We start from the raw sequence: 19,375 nt of genomic DNA, 5'->3' as shown, positions 1-19,375 counted from the left end.
TGGACTACGAGTCCCATCATGTCTTGCAGGTCTCCCTTCTCTTTGGTTTAGGTTTTCTGTCCTCTAGTCTAGAGGACATAATGTACAATATCTTAAAAACTGCTCTACCTTTGCTTTTCTCACTGCAAGCTCACTGTAATAGACATCTAGAACACACATGCACTCATGCACTCATGCACGCACGCACGCACGCACATAAACACTACCTACAGCACATATCATTGATTGATCGCAATTTTTTAAGGTACAGGCAGTACAACAAGTTACAAGCATGCCGAATAGATGACACAAAAAGCTGGTTATTTTGTCAACAGGATGGCACAACATTTGAGATCACAACAAAAGAAAATCACACCCAGTGTGAAGTGAGCGGTGCTATTTATGAGTTCATTTCATTAAGCGTCCCGCGAAGCTTGGCCAATGTGGGATGGGGCAGGACAGACAAAGCGCGTTGGGACATACTGTATGTACAGACAGGTGTAGGAGCGGTTAGCACCGCTCAAAACAAGACCTCCACTGTACTCTCTGAAAATCACAACCAGTTCTAATCCTTGTCTCATTCCTGTTTCAGACGAGGAGAGAATCATGAAGGGATAAACTCCAGTCATCTCCAGTCACAGGCTACGTATACCAGCACCGTTTTCAACAGAAGAGGACTGAGTGTGGGGAACACATTCACCACCCTCCTCCCTTGTATAGAAAGTTTGTACATATTAGAACTGACAACTTTGATCAAGGCCTACAACAAACTCACCATTAGTGTGAAAATATACAAGAAAAGCTCATTCCCAGCTAAGCTCATTCCCTGTTGAATGACTTTGGTATGAACTTGTCAGCGTCATTATCCTTGTTAGCTTGCTATGCGTAACCAATATTACAAAGCAGTCATTTATCTCATCTAAAGTGACTCAAATCAAATGACAGCCTAGGCCACACTATACTTTGGCTGACTGAATAAAAACAAACCCACCATCCTAGTATTGTTAAACACGGCGATAAGTGCAATTCGGCTCAATTAGGCTTTAAATGGCCGACCCGTACCAGAACAACGTCTACCACCAGGGCGGCGGCGATGCGTACGGAACCTACGGAGAAGGGGGCGGCCATGACGGATACGGCTACCAGGCAGACTACCCGCCCCAGGAAGAGGATGCGCGCAGCGACGCCACAGAAGGCCACGACGAGGAGGATCAGATGTACGAGGGGGAATATCAGGGCATCCCACATCCTGACGAAGTCAAGGCCGCACAGAGAGCGGCGAGGTGGGTGTTCAGGAAATATGTTACTGACTGCATTACGCTCCCGACCAACTGTCCTGTCAGTTACCATCTGGTTTTGTTTTTAGTCATCATCCCACTCTGAGCCAAAGAACAGGTGGTAAGAGGGAGTGTAGTGTACACTCATTTGCTCTGTTTTTCTACGGACACTCTGTTAATCTCTCTGTGTGTCTCTCTCTTTCTCTCACTTTGTGTACTATAGCCATCCTTATTTTGGGCATGTTGTTATTGACAAAATATTTCCAACATGTAATAAATCAAATATATATAGCTACATTTTTTACAAGACCATGTATGGTATAACATATTTTGTCAGACCAACAGTACAGTATAAAGCTTGGGCAAAGGTTTCTGCACTCAATGTAATGACAGCAATATGTAGTGGGGGTCCCTGCTTCTCTCTCTCTCTAGGCTAAGGGGTCCTTGGCCTGAAATCCCTACCCCTGTAGGGATGTCCGATATTAGTTTTTTGCTGATATCCAATATTCAGATATTGTCCAACTCTTAATTTCCGATACCGATATTAACCGATACCGATATATGCAGGCCTTTTCACCAAAAGTCAACTAGAGGCATGTTTTCATTGCAGTTCCGGAATTTTCCCGGCAAAATAAATAATTATAATTAGCATAACTTGCCGGGAGTTTAGTTTTTTGGGTGTTTTCACATGCCCTCATCGGCAGCAAAAATACTGGTATCGCTCGTTTTCACCAAGCCATTGTGACGGGATAAAAACCAGTGTTGCCAGATTTTACGAGAGAAATAAGCAACCAGGTGTACAAAAATAAGCCCCAAAAAGTGATATTATCTAGCCACACGAGCACTTTAAAACTATACGCATCAGTCGGTAGAGCTCTCGCCTTTGTACCGCAAGGTCATGGGTTCGATTCTGGGCACCGCCAACTCAGCGTATGAGTAGCACGACTTGGCAAGTCGTGCGGCAAGTACTGGGAGCTGATGGTAGGTGTGGCGCTCCACCTCAGCAGTCCATCTCCCAGGGGTCTAGCTCTAGCGCATTGTAACGGGGACAGACTCCCGCGTGTTACCGGCTGATACCGACAATAAGCCACTCCCGACCTACTTACTTGAAAATTGCCAATCTACAAGCTCACAACAAATAAACCGCAAACAGCCACTATCAATACATACAAGCAACTTTACGGAAATCAAGCCCAGAGTCGCTTATAATTAGCAGACATGGCAACACACGGACTGAAAGACCTGCAAAAAACACACGCGGGCTGAAAGACCTGCAAAAAACAGTCTCCCCAGTTCGGTTTGGTGCGTCTCTTCTCTCTCACCCTGAACGCTACAAATGGATTTAACAAAATATTCTTCATGCAACGACACAAGGTTCAGAAAGGATCGCTCATGCGTTATGCAACCTGTTGGGGGAAATCTCGCTCTTAACAGCGAAACGCTCCCCCCATGCACTTGTGGCTTGTGGGCTTGTAGATTTAGCTTTTTTTTCACGCGTCACTGTAAACGATGGATGACCATGCAGACTCGATGCTCGCTGCTCTGTAAACACTTTTAATCATGCAATGAGGAGAAACTATTAACTAATGATGCAGCTCTTTGAGTTGGTAAAGATTCCAGCTTTCATCACAACATTACGAGCGCATCGCATCCCGTATCATCACGTTCTCCAGACCGGACTTGTATCAAAACCCACACAGTTTAATTAAAAATAGGCTATAGAATACAAATAAGTTTGAACCATGAGCAAGCTCAGAAGGTTCAGAAAGGATCGCTGCATGATGCAACGTGTTGCACTTGTGGGCTTGTAGATTATTAGCTGTGTTTTTTTTCTTCACGACCAGAGAACGAAAGAAATAGACTTCTACTGTGTTTGTCAATGCGATTCTAGCCTAAATAATTAATCCCCTATTCAAGGTGAAGCTGTAGACCTACTTTATTTCTAATATATATTCCTTTACATTCAGGTCGTTTTCAATCCCAGATACAATGTTTTAAACTGTTAACTGGCTCCTTTCATGCACCTGGTTGTCAAAAAAACGGCAAATTCACGGCATGCGTTTTCACTGGAGGGAAATTTGTATTGTCACGGTACTTTAGGCAAAAAATACTAGGTATTTTCCCGTCAAATTTCGGCCCCCAAAACTGCCGGGACACAAAATAAGTGGCCGTTTTCACATGGCGTGAATTTCAAAATTGCCGTCATTTTTGAAAAAACTCCCAGAAGTTTTGCTCAGTGAAAACGGGGCTTAATTGTCAGGTAACAACGTCACATATCTAATAAAATAAAATTGCTATAATATCTAATAAATATAAATAATACAGTTATGTTGTTACTTGTTAGTCCCATTAGATCAGATGTTGGCCTATTTGACAATGCTGAAGCATAATTGCCTATAACATCAACGAGCATCAGCTGAACAAAGACACACACACACACACACACACACACACACACACACACCCACCCCTGCCCTCTGCAGTGCTCTAATTTGAAAGTGATCACGCAATGCATACATTAATAACTCCTGTAACTTATAAATATAATTAAAATAAATAAAATAATAAACAAACAAAAAAACAATGCAAATATTTTCCAATATTACATTTTATGCCAACTATCGGCCATCCCTTGACCCCTGGTCTGAAATCTCTTGCACATTCCTCCCATCTAATCTATCTCTTCCAGGGCTAAATCCAGAGCGGCGGGCAGTGCCGTCTCCGAGCTGGAGGAGCTGTCTGAACAGTACGAGGACATCATGGAGGACTGTGGTCACGGCAGGTTCCAGTGGACCCTGTACGTCGTACTGGGACTGGCGCTGATGGCCGACGGCGTGGAGTGCTTCGTGGTGGCCTTTGTTCTCCCCTCCGCAGAGAAGGATTTATGTCTGTCCAACGCCGAGAAGGGAATGCTGGGTAAGCCTCGTCTGAGGGAGGGAGGGAGGGAGGCAGGGACGTGCAGAGAATGTTCTAGAGGCAGGGTCTGGAACCCATAGAGTTAACAAAGAAATGTAATGCAATTTCTTAATTGTAAAGTATAAAATACGGCTAGCATGATCAATAACACAAGATAGTAAAAGGAACAAAGCATTTTAATTTACTTTACCGTTCGAAATAATGCTTTGTTGACTTTAAGTCCAGCGATTTCTGTGTTAGTTAGACCTGCAGGCCGCTTCTACAAATGTCTTGTACTACATGTGTATCAGTGGTGCTCAAACTTGTCAAGGACCCCCAACGTTACATGTATTTGCCCCTCAGGAGCAAGTATAGTGTACAGCAGGCCTCACAGGGAACCCATGCCAGGACATCAAGGGGGTTGTCCTGGCACACACACACACACACACACACACACACAGGCCGGTCAATACGTTCCCGAAGCTTCTTAAGAGTGTTCAGTAAATCACCAAATTAGACCTGCTGGCTAATTAGCTAATGGGAACTATGGAAGCAGAAATGAATCAGCGTGTGTGTGTGTGTGTGTGTGTGTGTGTGTGTGTGTGTGTGTGTGTGTGTGTGTGTGTGTGTGCGTGCGTGCGTGCGTGCGTGCGTGCGTGCGTGCGTGCGTGCGTGCGTGCGTGCGTGCGTGCGTGCGTGAGAGAGAGATTGAGTGCGGAGGGGGCGCTGAGAGTAAATGTGCCTCCAGTAAGTGGTGTTTGCATATTGAATGTGTCTATGGTTTAGTGATTGAGTATGTGTACATCCGTGTGTGCATTTCTGACATGTGTATTGGTGGGCTGTACAATACTATAATACACAGTACTGTACTTGTACTACACTATAGTATACTGTAAATATACAGATGGCTGGTTACTAAAGGGCTTTGCACACAGACCTGTTCTTTCGCACGGACAAAACTGACTATTGCATTTTTTTTAATGAAAACAATGATTCTCTACGACCTCATTCACACCGGCTCCGAATTTGTCGTGCGACAAGTGGCTGCAGCCGTGCATTTTTTTCTCGATCAAAACCAGTTCGATTCGTGCGTCTTGTCGCATGCGGTAAAAACTCATTGACTCCTTTTATGACTCCCTTTCGGATCCGCAGTGTGGATTCTGCACAGCCTTGCACACCAAATCCAATGCGTTTTACTCATACAGCAAACGGAAAAAAACGCAACGGTCCTGTGTGCAAAGGGCTTAAAGCAGACAGTAGTTTAATGGGTGGGTATCTTCCTTTAGAAAGAATGATGGACAGGCTAGAGATGAGGGGGTGAGGATAGCGATGAGAAAAGAGGAGAGGAAGAGAGAGGAGACAGAGGGACAACAGGTAGACAGGGAGGGAATATGAGATGATGAGAAGAGAGATAGGAGATGAGAGAGGCAGAGAGAGAAGAGGAGATGATGCAGAGAAGAGGGGAGGAGAGAGGAGGAGAGGACAGATAATGGGGAGAGGAAAGTAGAGGAGTGAGGAATGGAGGAGAAATGAGAGGAGCGAGGAAAGGAGAGGCGCGGACAGATAACACAATAAGTTGGACTTGTCATTTTCAGGCAAGACAGATGAGATGATAAACGGTGCGGCCTAAGGGAGATAAGAGTGGAGGAAAAATGGGCTGAGGAGGAAAGGAGGGAGAGAGCGAGGTCTCAGTATCGGAGGGAAAAGAGGAGGCTGTCGACAGAACCCGTGGATCTGTAATACTGCAATGATCACACTAATGGATACAGCTTGGCAATGTACTTTCTGTACCTCTCTCACTCTCTCTCTCTCTCTCGTTTGATCATGCCAGCCCTATATAATGCAAATTCATGCGATGCGTCATACAGAAAATATACCAAGGAAAAGAGCTGACCTGTGCTTTGCAAAGCTATTATCCAATAAGGGTCGAATAGAAATGTACAGCCACAGATTTTTAACACAAAATATTTGATTTTGGATTTAGATTTGTTCACATATTCAGTTCAACACAGATAATCACTCTTGAATACAAAAATGTCCATGACTGCTGCAGCAAGGTGGGTCTGAAATAGCATTGGAATGCAGATATAGTCGTGACTGTTGCAGATAGTTGGACTTGGAACTGTTGCAGATAGATAGTCGTGACCAAGGGAGATAGATAGTTTTGACCATTGCAGATAGTCGTGACCGTTGCAGATAGTCGTGACCGTTGCAGATAGTCGTGACCGTTGCAGATAGTCGTGACCGTTGCAAGTTTTCGTGACTGTTGCATATGGTTGTGACTGTTAAATATGGTCATCACCAGGGGTGAGATGCCGTAGGAGCACAGAGGTACGGCATCCCCATTCTTTTCAAGCTGCACGCACGCGGCCCATGCACAAGCGTGCATGCGCGCCGTCAAGATGTGTGTCCACGCTTCATTCCCCCTTCCTGGTTGCTTTGCATAACAATACGGGCAAGCAGGCCTCACCTACGTCCTCAGTTACACTGTATAAACTTTGCATAACAATACTCGGGCAACTGAATACAGTGTTTCAACTAGCAACTAGCAAGCCGCGCGCACACGTGCACGCGCACGTGCACGTGCACGCGACGTTCACGTGACGTCATGAATTTAGAATAGCCACACTTAAAAAATCCATATTACACCACTGGTCATCACTAATAGTGCTAGTCGAGACTGTTGCAGATGTTTGTGACTGTTGCATATGGTTGTGACGGTTACATATCTTTGCAATAATAGATAGTCGTGACTGTTGCATATGGTCGTCACCAATAGATATAGTCGTGACTGTTTCATATGGTCGTCACTAATAGATAGCCGTGACTGTTTCAGATAGAGAAGCTTTGACATATTGATTGCTGGTCGATAATGTGTGACAAGCTGTGAGTGTTAAATGAAATGGCTGGAGTTGATTATATAATATAATATCAAATTGAGGCAGTTATAGATAATAGGTCTTATCCCGAATATCCTCTCCCTTTTCTTCTACACCTCCTTATCTCCTCCTCACACCCCCATCCCCACCCCTAGCTTTCTCTGATTCCTAGTGGCTCAGCCAGAGGCTATACCACCACATAATGTAAAGCCTGATTTAAACTGTGTTGATGTTCAACAGTGTTGTACACCGGAAACAGCAGTGCCACACACTGTGAGCTTGAAGATCAGCTATTTTTAGCGGCGCCTAAATGAAATTAAGCTTTGGTCCAATGATGTTGCACTTTTTCCTCCTTCTCACTCTCTCCTGCCCCCTCCTTCTCTCGCTGTGGGCATTAGAGAGTGTATGTGTGTGTGTGTGTGTGTGTGTGTGTGTGTGTGTGTGTGTGTGTGTGTGTGTGTGTGTGTGTGTGTGTGTGTGTGTGTGTGTGTTTTCTGAGTCAGCACACACAGAGCGAGAGAGGCAGAGCAGCAGGTGGCCAGTTTGTCAGAGCGATCAATTGTTTGTGTCCTGACCTTGGGAACAGCAGCCACACCTCCAGCCAGTACAGTTCACATAACCTTTATTTATACTTAGTGAGAGAGTCAGTCATACTGTACTGTATAGTGTATACAGTAATAGGGCTACACAAGAAAGTTGTGATGAGAGAATGAAATATGCTGCTTTGGTACTGTACTGTAGCTCCCCCCTTCTCTTCCCATTAACAGAACAATGTAAATCAAACAGACAAATAGGCCAGACAACTGCACCTAATTCCTTATGAATATCAAGACGAGTACAGCTCAGTGTACAGCTCCCAAAGCTTAAACTACAGTATATGCATGGTTAGAAGTAGAACACACAGACCAGCAGTGTTCACAGGAGGCCATAAACCTTGCATTTCATGGCAATGTGTGTGTGCAACGTGCGTGCGTGTGTCTGTGCACGCGCACGTGCATGCATGCGTGTCAGCATGACGCTGATTATGGCTTCTGAAAATGCATTTTATTTTCCAAACTCTGAAAGTCATTTTTCATCCATACTTCGTCGTGGTAGGCTACCTGTCCATGTTCACATGTAATTATTCCCACGAGGATACGCACAGACTGCAATGAGGAGGAGTGAACTGCATCGCTCTGGGACCAACACATTCTAAATGGTTGGTCTCTCTCACTCTTTAGTGGGACAGACTTTGGGGGGGGGGGGTTGATGCACATCTGCTGGGTTAGGGCCGTGGAGTGGCATTAACTACAGTGTGGCAGTGCCGTCTAATATAGTCTATTGTTTTCCTTCAAGGACACCTTCCCCTATTTTCATTCCAATTCTGTATGATTGGTCCTCACAGTGGCTCAGGAGGTAGAGCTGTTCGATCCCGGGCTCCCCCAGAGTTAGTGTCCAAGCTCGTGTCCTTGAGCAAGACTCTGAACCCCTAAATAATTGCTCCTGATGAGCAGGTTGGTGCCTTGCATTAGTTTCCTCCGCCATCGGTGTATGACTGTGTGTGTGAATGGGTGAATGAATCATTGTAAAGTGCCTTGAATAAAGGCGCTATAAATGCACCATTTACCATTTACCGCTAATGCTCATGATAAAATGGTCTGTGTCTCAAAGGAGGGCTGTGGACAGTTCAGAAACCCATTAGTGAGGACCAATTATATGAACATAGGTTGAAAATGGGTGACATTGTCCTTTAACCACTTAAACCACACACATTGTTGAGTCCCTCGGGGCTCTATACCTGTGTATTTTCTGTTTTCGCTATTCATTAAATAACTTCACTGAAAATAGCCGATCTACAAGCTTGTAGATATTTTCTGATACAGCTTTCCCCAGAATAGCCTACCCCCAACAAAGCTGCATGCTAGCAGTGGTGGAAACGGTACTCACATGTTTTACTTAAAGATGGGGTGCCATGATTCCCCCTCAACCGGAAAATGTATTTTCTGTACACTAAAGGGCTGGAGAGACGGCGAGACCCCTGTTCCTGTACTGAACAAGCACTCTATAGCAAGGGTCTTCAACAGGGGGTCCGGGACCCATAGGGGGTCCTCAGAGTTACTACAGGGGGTCCTACAAATCTTTGTGTGATAGAAACCTTTTTCTCCTTTTTTATATTAACCACTTGAATCCTAGCGTCCATATTCTGAGAACTTTAGACAAAATAGCTGATCTACAAGCTCACAACTTGTAGATCAGCTGAAACTAAATATTTTGAGATGGGGTCCTTGGTCAAATACATATCATTTTGGGGGTCCTTCACATGAAAAGGTTTGAGAACCATTGACAGAGACATACAGTAGGTTTTTCAAAAAATCTTAGAAGAATTTGAATTATTCAAAGACTTTAGTTGAATTATTCAAAGACTTTAGTTTAGTTAAAGCACAAAATGTGAGTGAATCCTTGTACACCCAGGGCCCAGAATTTGGTGCGACACCCTTGTGTGCCACTGCGACTGTGAGAAGCGTTGTTTCAGTACAAATTGGGCACAGCACAGGCACACAGACTGGTTGGGAGCCAAACTCCCACGTTAACTCCTCACTCACCCCCTGTGATACCACCATCTGCTCTGTCATTGTTCCTACTGCAGGGATGCCAGGCTGTGGACGTATGTGTGAGTCTTTGGCAAACTTGGGTCTAGTCGGGGGCCTTAGGGAGATAGAATGGTAATTTCGTGCTAATCAGTCTAAAAGCGCCAAATTTTGCACAGATGTAGCCCAGGGCATGCTCTAATGATTTAGATCAATTTAAATCAAGTTGGGCTCCCATCGACTTTCTATACAGGAGGAAAATACCCAGAAAAACATTTTTTTTCTGGGTATTTAAGTAGGAAGTGAGGGGTCTAACTAGGGGTTTGTCATGATGCTGAATCCAGTGCAAGCATTTGTTTTGCACAAAAAACATTCCTTGGGCTACATATGGCCCCAGAAAACAATGGTTTAGTGATGAAAAGTGATGAGTCATCACTTTTCACAGTTTTGTGGGCGTTTTCTGGGGCCATGTAGCCCAAGGAATGTTTTTTGTGCAAAACAAATGCTTGCACTGGATTCAGTATCATGACAACCCCCTAGTTAGACCCCTCACATCCTACTTAAATAAAACGTTTTTCTGGGTATTTTCCTCCTGTATAGAAAGTCAATGGGAGCCCAACTTGATTTGGCCGCTGTGGCGACCCCGAAGGTCGTCGGCTCGGGCGCCCTAGCTAAATCATAAGAGCATGCCCTGGGCTACATCTGTGCAAAATGTGTCGCTTTTAGTCTGATTAGCACGAAAAATCCCGAAGGCCTCCTGTCTGTCTGTCTGTCTGTCTGTCTGTCTGTGTACTGAAGTTAATCTTCACAATAAGAACCAAATAACTTCAAATGAAAAGACATTCACTGAATAAATAAGATTATCAACTACAATGCATCTTTCATAAGTTGGCATTTTCCTGGTTTCTTCACACAGACAAGACACCAGTGCAGTGGGCTCACACTGTTTGCCAGTGACATTATGTTACACGGTGACAGTCATCTCAGTTGACATTTTCACAGTGGGGGGGAAAAAAATATCCTCTTCACCCCGACTGCATATTAGTGTTGGGCCGGATTTCTGTTCATCCAAATACATATGTTATAACCATCCCCAGGATGCAGGAATAGTGTGCCTTGTCGGGTCTTGCATGCTTTAGACCAGTTTTTTTTACATAAACCACCATCCCTATACTGAGGAGACCTTTTAGACAAAACAGCAGATCTACAAGCTCACAACGCCTCGTTGTGAGCTTGTAGATCTGCTATTTTCTGCAAAGAGGTTTGGTGTAGAGAGGAAAAAGAGCAGATCAAGTACAAAGTGAAAGGTTAAGATTACTAAGTATTGGGGTTTTTACTTTGTCTGAAAATACAACTTAGCCATAGTTTTGTTATTTTTCTGGTTTTCATGTGTCAATGAGGTTGACAGTACTTCATTAGACACCCTGGTGTGGTTGTTATAAGAAATTATGTATTCCCTTTGTATTTTGTATTTCTTCCTGGAGGATGACACCTTGTGGGTCAAAAGTAAAGATCCAAAAACAGTGATTAAATGATCATATCATCCCCTCCCCTTTTACCATTCACACAACACTGTGGGTGTGGCTAACTTCAGCTGGGTCACCACCTACCTGAACAAACAGGCATACTTAATGAACTGGTGGGTGTAGCCACATAAAAACCTAATTTTAACTCTTTGTACACTCTTTTGGAAAAATCATCCTCCTACCTGATAATCATGTTTTAGGGGGGAAATAAATCATGGCACTGCATCTTTAACATGAATCCAACATACACACACTTTTTTTCTCTTCTCACAAGCTTCCTTACCATTTCTCTCTCTCCATCCAGGCCTAATAGTCTTTCTGGGGATGATGGTTGGAGCGTTCGTATGGGGCGGCCTGGCAGACAAGGTCGGTCGTAGACGGTGCTTGATCGTGGCATTGGCTATAAACTGCATCTTCACCTTCCTCTCCTCGTTCGCTCAGGGCTATGGATTCTTCCTCTTCTTCAGACTCTTCTCTGGCATTGGGTAAGAAGGACATATCGTTTAATCTTTTTATTGGGTTGAAAATACACAAAACACAAAGAGACTCTCTCTCACAAATACAAAGACGCACACATACAAGGTAGAAAGGAGATAAGAGAGGGAGTGAGATAAAAGATAAGAGTAAAGAGTGAGAGAGGCAGATAGTCCAACAGCAGAAGGGATAAGTCAGACAGGCCCACAGTATTATCGTCTCTGTCGGGTGGAAACCTCATAGGGATGGGACGATATGAAAATATAATATCACGATTATTGTGACAAAAGAAATCACCTTTTATGTTTTTCCCCAAATTAACAGCCTTCTCGATCACACCACAGCGTTACACAAAAACATGAAAAGTAGACGATCTACAAGCTCAGAATGCATCGCAACATTATAAGTACCTTTTACCAATTATAGAGGGTTTAAGTGGTACCAGATATGCAGCTCGGCAAATAAAAGGTGAATTGATCCGACGCATGACAGAGGACGATATCACGATAAATTAAATTTCCACAATACAATTATCGTGTTTTTTTATCACGATAAACGATAATATCGCTTATCGTCCCATCCCTACGCATATGTCCAAAATTGTTCCTTTTCAGGATTCAAAAATAGCAAAAGTAGCAGATCTACAAGCTTGAAATGCATCGCTTCGTGCCACATTTTAAGGCTTGTGGATCTGTTACTTTTGATGTTTTTGTGTAACGATGTGGTGTGATCAAGAAGGCTGTTAATTTGGGGAAAAACACAAAAAGTTAGAATATGGAGATTGTACTGTATGTGTGTATAATGCTCTACAATATACAGTACAGTCTATATCGGTGCACGACAGCAACGATATAGATAGAGTATAGATTAAATATATATCGTAGAGGGAAAGAAACATGCAGACAGTATATATACTGCAGTGATACACCCTCTAGAATAACCAGTCCACAGGGACGGACACACACACACACACACACACACACACACACACACACACACACACACACACACACACACACACACACACACACACACACACACACACACACACACACACACACACACACACACACACACACACACACACACACACACACACACACACTACTTGGAGAAATCAGGTCATATACTATCTGCAGACAGACTGCAGTGAATTTGGAATCGAACAGCTAACACAACACCGCAACACCACACTCCAGTTTGATGTTCCATGAGTAAAAAATCATCAAGCAAACAAAAGCAATTATGTTCTCTCCTCTGCATCAGAGAAAAGGAAATAAACCCTCTGGAAGTTTTATTACAATTTTATTGGCTGAATCTCTTGCAGCGGATGTGTGAATTGGTATGCGTAGCTTGTCTGCACGGTGGTTTCGTTAGACTGCTGCCTCCGGAAAAGAGTATGCGCCCCAAACTCACCTGGGAGTGTAATCCTCCTGGATATTTTATGTGATGGGACCACAGGACGGGTATAAAGCTTCTTGAAGGGGGCACATCACAGTACATCTAAACTACATTCTGTCCCAGGCTGCCAACATAATTCCTTCTTAAAAGGTTTTTAGCCACAGGCTGTTATAGCCGGCAGCATCAACGCACACATAATAGCTTAATATCTTTGTTTAAAACGCTGTGAGGGATTAAGAAATTCAAGGACAAATCTAATCTAATTTACCGGCATCAACTTTCATTAATTTAATAGTGTTATGTGCTACTCAGTTGGTTGTTCCAAATTAGCCTCCCTGGCAAACCAAAATGTGTCCCTGATGCAGATGTCCATCTGTCCATACATCTGTCATTGCGACCGTCAGGTCGCACGTTACTATGAAAAGCTCCACCGGCTGTCTGTCTGTCTGTCTGTCTGTCCGTCCGTCACGTCACGCCACGTCACGTCACGTCACGTCACGTCACGCTATTGTCCCTACTATTATCTCTGCCACCGTTGGCCCCATTGATGCCAAACTTTGCACATATTCCCTCCTGATTGGCTACGGTTGCCTTCTAAAGTTTGTGTATGCGACGTGACAGTCGCTTATCTCCCGATTAGGGAGTCTTACTGGTAATAACTAGAAAATGTGGTTGCCTATTTATAGGCTTTGTTCTCTGCATTTACCATTCCTATAACTGGCAGGAGCAGTGAGCAGCCATTCTATGGTGCTCAGGGAGCAATTAGGGGTTAAGAGTCTTGCTCAGGGGGGACACTGGCCTGGAATCGTACCAGATACAAGCAGGAGCTCTGGCTCCCCAGGCGGGCACGCAAACCATTCAGCTATGGCCACCCCTATGCTATCTGTCCGTCCATCAATGTCCATCTCTCTCTCTCTTTCCTTTCAGTGTTGGAGGAACCATACCAATCGTCTACTCATACTTCTCAGAGTTCCTTCAGATGGACAAGAGAGGAGAGCATCTCTCCTGGCTGTGTATGTTTTGGATGATTGGAGGAATATACGCCTCGTTCACAGCCTGGGGAATCATACCACGATATGGTAAGGCCTCTACAAGTCATATGATAATATAATAGGATGACAGGATGCATCTATGCTGGCTTTGTAGCCCAGGGAATACAGAGAGCATAGAGATAGAGCAGGGGACTTCAACATTTTTCTGGCTAATTTAGGGCGACTTAGAATGGGAGTGAGATGAAGCAGGGACCCACACTACATATTGCATAAAATTATTATGTTGCAGATTAATAGATTGCTTTATAGACTTGTTGGACAGCACTATCTTCGGCGTATGTTGGATTCCTCTTAACACTTATGTTGCAATGATTTTTTCTCTTCAATGTCTCGCGTTGCCATGGTTACCATAGACTTCCATGTAATTGTGCAATTGTGTAAAAAGTGCACGCCCATGCCTAGATGATGCACCACGTGTGTAGATGCTGTTCACAGCTTTCAAACAAAAAAATCCGCTTGGAAATCCGTTCAGGCATTCATGATTTATGGGTCATTATGTTTTCTTCAGATGTAAACAAACATGGCTGCCATGTTTGAAAGAATGGGTTGGTATGGGGGTTAAACATGCAATTTCGCGATCGCGATCATGTCTAATACATTTCTGGAGGTCCAAAAAAAAAAATTTGAAAAAAAAAAAAAACGGCCCAAACTCGGGAAACTCGGGGTTGGCACAGCGTTGGTATCAATACAAACTCGGGAAACTCGGGGTTGGCACCAGATGTGTTAATGTGTATGTATTTTCAAACTTTTAACCACTTAAACCGTCAATAGGCCTTCTTAGTAAACTCCCCGTTTTAAATATGATTATTTTGTGGGGTCGCAGACTGAAAAGGTTGAGAACCACTGGTGTAGAGGATAGAGGATGCTATGGGGAGTAAAATGTCAGCGTCTGCCAGCCCATCAAATTAGATTTTTATATACAGGGTTCCCACGGTCATGAAATTCCTGGAAATATTTTGAAATTAGAAAAATATTTTTCCAGTACTGGAAAAGTTTTGGAATTGATCAAGGGTCCTGGAAGATCCTGGAAAAAATAGCTATGCATTGTCTTTGGTTATTGATTTTGTTAATACCTCTGAAACATTGGCCAAATTGTCAAATATTAGAGGCAGAAATTGTTAAAATAGTGGATCTACATGCTCACAACGCCTCGCGGTTGAGATCCACTGGCATTACAAAAAAAAAACATTATTGTACATTATTATAAGATAAGGAGGTCCTGCATAACATGGAGTCCCGTGTTGCTCAATGAGTCGAGCAGTCACGATTACAAATTTAAGTTGACGATTAATTGTCACACAAATAGGCTAATTGCGATTGTTTTTTTAATTTCCTTTAGAATCACAAAGTGGCAGATATGACAAATAACTTAAAAATTACTGACACATTTAATAATGTAAAAAAAAAATACCGGAAATGGCTGATTTGTTGTAAGCTTGTAGATCTGCTATTTCAGAAAAGAGATTTTCTACATGTAAACGATTAATGCCGATTATGCAAAATAATTGTGATTATCTCAAATAATTGCGATTAGACGGTTATGTAACAATTAATTGTGACAGGCCTATCAATGAGTAGTAGTCTGGCATGGCCAGCTCTCCAATCGCACTCCACTCTGAATGTAGGTCTGGATAGAACCAGTGAGCAGCTAGCTGACTCGCTGGGCCAAGGCTGCACTGTGACTGAGTGATGAATGGTCTAAGCAGGCAGGGGTGCACGGCGCAAATCGTTGTCCTCGTTGACCCCAAAATTGCAGTGTGCTGAAGAACCTCTCCTACCATACTAGTGCACAGAGAGTCCCCAAAATACCCCAGAAAATGTAGCCAGGAGCCACTTTGCCTCCAGAAATTGTCAATTTGCGAGTCCGCTGGTTTAGTATGATTGCGACCTTAGGTCACAGATTAGTATGTACGCCCGCGTTTAGCATGTGTTCCACAGTATGTGAACGGTCACAGCTTGTCCGTATCTCTGTCTGTCTATAACGCCTGACACTGTGGTTCTATGGGTTTGTCGCTCTGACATCATGCTCTGATGTCACTGTGATGTCACAATAACAGAATTTTATGCCCATATATGGAGTTCCCTGATGTCATCATTATTAAGCCCATATCTAACAGGACTTCATATGGGAATGCCCATGTATGGAGGCCACATCGGCCACATACCACACTAACAGAATCCATATATTGCCAAGGCAGATGTGTGTGGCTGGTTCTACCGACAGGGATCTCCATGTATGGGCATAAAAGGGTATGATGTCAGTTGTTATAGACGTCATAGGACTTTCACATAACGAACTAGAAGCAGTGCTCTTCCGAGCACAGGTCTCCACCAGGCCAGGCGGCCTGTTATAGCGCCACCATGAGGCTGATTTGAGAAATTTGAAGTGGCATTTCTTCCTCTGCCTAGTGGGAACGTGCACGCCCAATTTCACCAAGATTTCACGCTGTGTTCATGATTTGAGGCATTTTGTTCAAAACAGAGCAATCCTGCAAAGTTTGGAAGCCAATTGTAGCCAATCAGGATGGAATATAGAAAATCGGACATATCCATGATGATCGGTAGATATTGTCTACCGATTTGCGTGATTTTTGGACAAAGTCTGTAGGAGTAGTGTACAGAAATGTGTTTTGCAAGTAAAACTTTCCGTGGGCTACAAATGGCCCCTACAAAACGGTGAAAATTGATGATTCATCACTAAAACATCGTTTTGTGGATCGGTTTTTAGCCCAAGGAATGTTTTTCATGCAAAACAAATGCTTGCAATGGATTCAGCATCATGAAAAAAAACCTAGTTTGACCCCTCACATGCTACTTAAAGCATATTTATTTTTTGTATTTTTTTCCTGTATTCAACTCCCCCGGGAGTTGAATTTCAACCTTTTAGTACATATTATTACACACCTTTAGAAACACATTGGTGAAGAAATTTCTTGGTAACGATTTACTTCGCAGATTGGTCAAATATCTTATAAAATCCCCTTACTATTAGGGGCCAAGCCTGAAAGGCTTGAGCTACTAGATTTGTATTATTCTTCTTCTGCCTACTTTCTGCACCGTGCAGTCGGTTTTTACGAAACTTGGCAATATGGTTGAGGGCTATACGAAACAATTAATACAATTAAAACAATGAATAAAGTCTAAAAAAAAATCCATAATCCGTCTCTAGTTGCTCACACCCTGGTATTCAAATGAGTCATAGGCCTACATCTCCACAAACAAGTCTCTCAGTGCTCTCCCTGTGACCAATAATGTATGCTTCAATGTATGCGTACAATCAGTATGTCACCAAAGCATTTGGGACCTCGCCCCTATACGCCCCCTGTACATCCCTGTCAAATGAACAATGAAGAAAATAAACTTCAAAGTCAAAAGAAAAAAGAAATGTGCGTGATAGGGAGTGACGGGATTGGTGAACAAACCTTTAGGTTGTTCTTTTGAACAACAGAGTTCAAAAACCCGACAGAGGTCAAAAACAGTTCATTGCAAGTGTGGTTGCCGTGACGCGGCAGAGTTATGGCAGATAAGTGTTTTGCGCATGGCAGGCACACTTAATAACATGCTTTCCTGGAGGAGGAGAGAGTGTGTGAGACATTTTAACAATTACGTGAGTATGGATTCTATCTGAGAACAAGTGGTTAATGGATAGATTGGACGTTTAATAGTTATGTGGTGTTTTGGAAGACAGTGCTTTAGGACCCTGCCTACAAAATATGTTGAAGTATTAGGTGGTCAGGACTTTCAATTCAATTCAGTTCAATTCACAATTAACTTTATTCCAGACACAAGGAGTCCATTGAGTACATACAAATCATCGACATCACACTTGACAAATTAGACAGTTAAAAAACAAAAAATCAAAGTTATAGGCTGACTCTCCAGTGTTAACACAGCCTGGACAAGAGAGAGAGGAGACAACTCTTCCCAGGATTGACTATTATCCTCAATGATACTGTTCTGGGACTCATCCAGGTGAGACATGAATGCATACATAGATGGGTGTGGATTCCACATGTTACAAACTGGCACTATGCCAGTGACTGGCACTATGCCATCTAGGGACTTTAAATAGTATCCTCAGGGCATCATTGTAGGCCACTTTAAGCCTCTGCATGCTACCTTTCTTGTATGTGCACCACAAGAAGGTTGTAGGCTACTGAACCTGCGAAGCAACACATTAGCCTGGGCATAAAGTTTGTGGCACTGTTTCTAGATATCTGTGAAAATGTGGCCAAGGTACTTGATTTCCTGCCATACAGCAAGACGACTGTCACATAAGTGAAAGGCTGGGAAGGCCAATTTCTTGTCTTCGTGGCGTCCCACAATTATGACACTACTCTTTTTTGCATGGTAAATTATGTCATGATCATTGCCATATAATTCGAGCACACTTTCAATAGCTGCTGTAACCCTCCACTGTATGGGATCAGAACGACCATGTCATCAACGTGGTGATTGATAATAGAATTAATAAGTGATTGATAATAGAGTTGATGAGTTGATAAATAGGACCTTTTAACCTTATAATTAAAAGCTCTAATAGTCAGAGTTATTTTTGAAAAGTAAAAGACGCAAAGCCAAATATGAGAAGAGAAAACGGAGTACAATAATACATTGGTTTATTCAGAGAATGCATTCTGCCCGATACAGAGAAAAGCAACAGTTTTCATACAGGAATTAAGTCACTCCCCTCAAAGGGGAGAAAGAGAGACATCAAAGAAAAGGGTCCTGTGTATCTTTCTGTACCAGGCACCTGGGTAGCACAAAGTAGCATAATATGATCTCATCTCTAGTTGATGGCCTCTCAGTGTAGGTTTGGGGTCATACTGACACAGTTTCAGGTTTACGCTAGTGGAAACTCATATAATATAATGAGCTATCTTTAATGACGAGACAAATGTAAACACTTTAAACATACACATTTTTTAAATAGAAGCACACTATAAAACCTTCTTTTTCAAAGACAGCCCATATTGCACTTATTTAATTCACCAGATATATCATCCATGTAGCCTAAATGTTGAATAAAATAGGAGACAAAATCCCCCCTTGCCGAACACCATTTAACCTGCATTGTCTGATTTGCGTACCAAATAGAATTGATTGATTGATTAAAAAATCTCCATATGTGGGCATAAATGTACACACGTAAACAGATGGTCAAAACGGATCCTATGACAACAGGTATAATGGGGTTTTGCATTAAAGGGCGGGGCATTCATTCCCTATTTACATTGTTCCCGATTTGGCCAGGTTGCCGACTAGATGCTCGGCCGAGCTTCTAATAATGTTAGTGTTTTTCTTTTCTTCAAATGGCCAAATGTT

General features: G+C 43.0%; 1 protein-coding gene across 1 annotated transcript in view; it reads left to right on the top strand.

Moving 5' to 3' along the window:
* Positions 1-1,026: 1,026 nt before the first annotated feature.
* Positions 1,027-19,375, top strand: part of sv2bb (synaptic vesicle glycoprotein 2Bb) — a gene marked incomplete at both ends in the record, with an annotated part of 49,974 nt that continues 31,625 nt past the window's right edge. The window contains 4 exons of the mRNA XM_080736484.1: positions 1,027-1,262; positions 3,946-4,172; positions 11,428-11,608; positions 13,926-14,077. Of these exons, the coding sequence (XP_080592610.1) occupies positions 1,027-1,262; positions 3,946-4,172; positions 11,428-11,608; positions 13,926-14,077 (796 nt within the window). The remainder of the gene's footprint in view (positions 1,263-3,945; positions 4,173-11,427; positions 11,609-13,925; positions 14,078-19,375) is intronic.

The sequence above is a fragment of the Nannobrachium achirus genome (genome assembly GCF_963921795.1).
Source record: "Nannobrachium achirus genome assembly, chromosome: 11".
Lineage (NCBI taxonomy): Eukaryota > Metazoa > Chordata > Actinopteri > Myctophiformes > Myctophidae > Nannobrachium > Nannobrachium achirus.
This window is presented reverse-complemented; position numbering and strand designations above follow the sequence as displayed.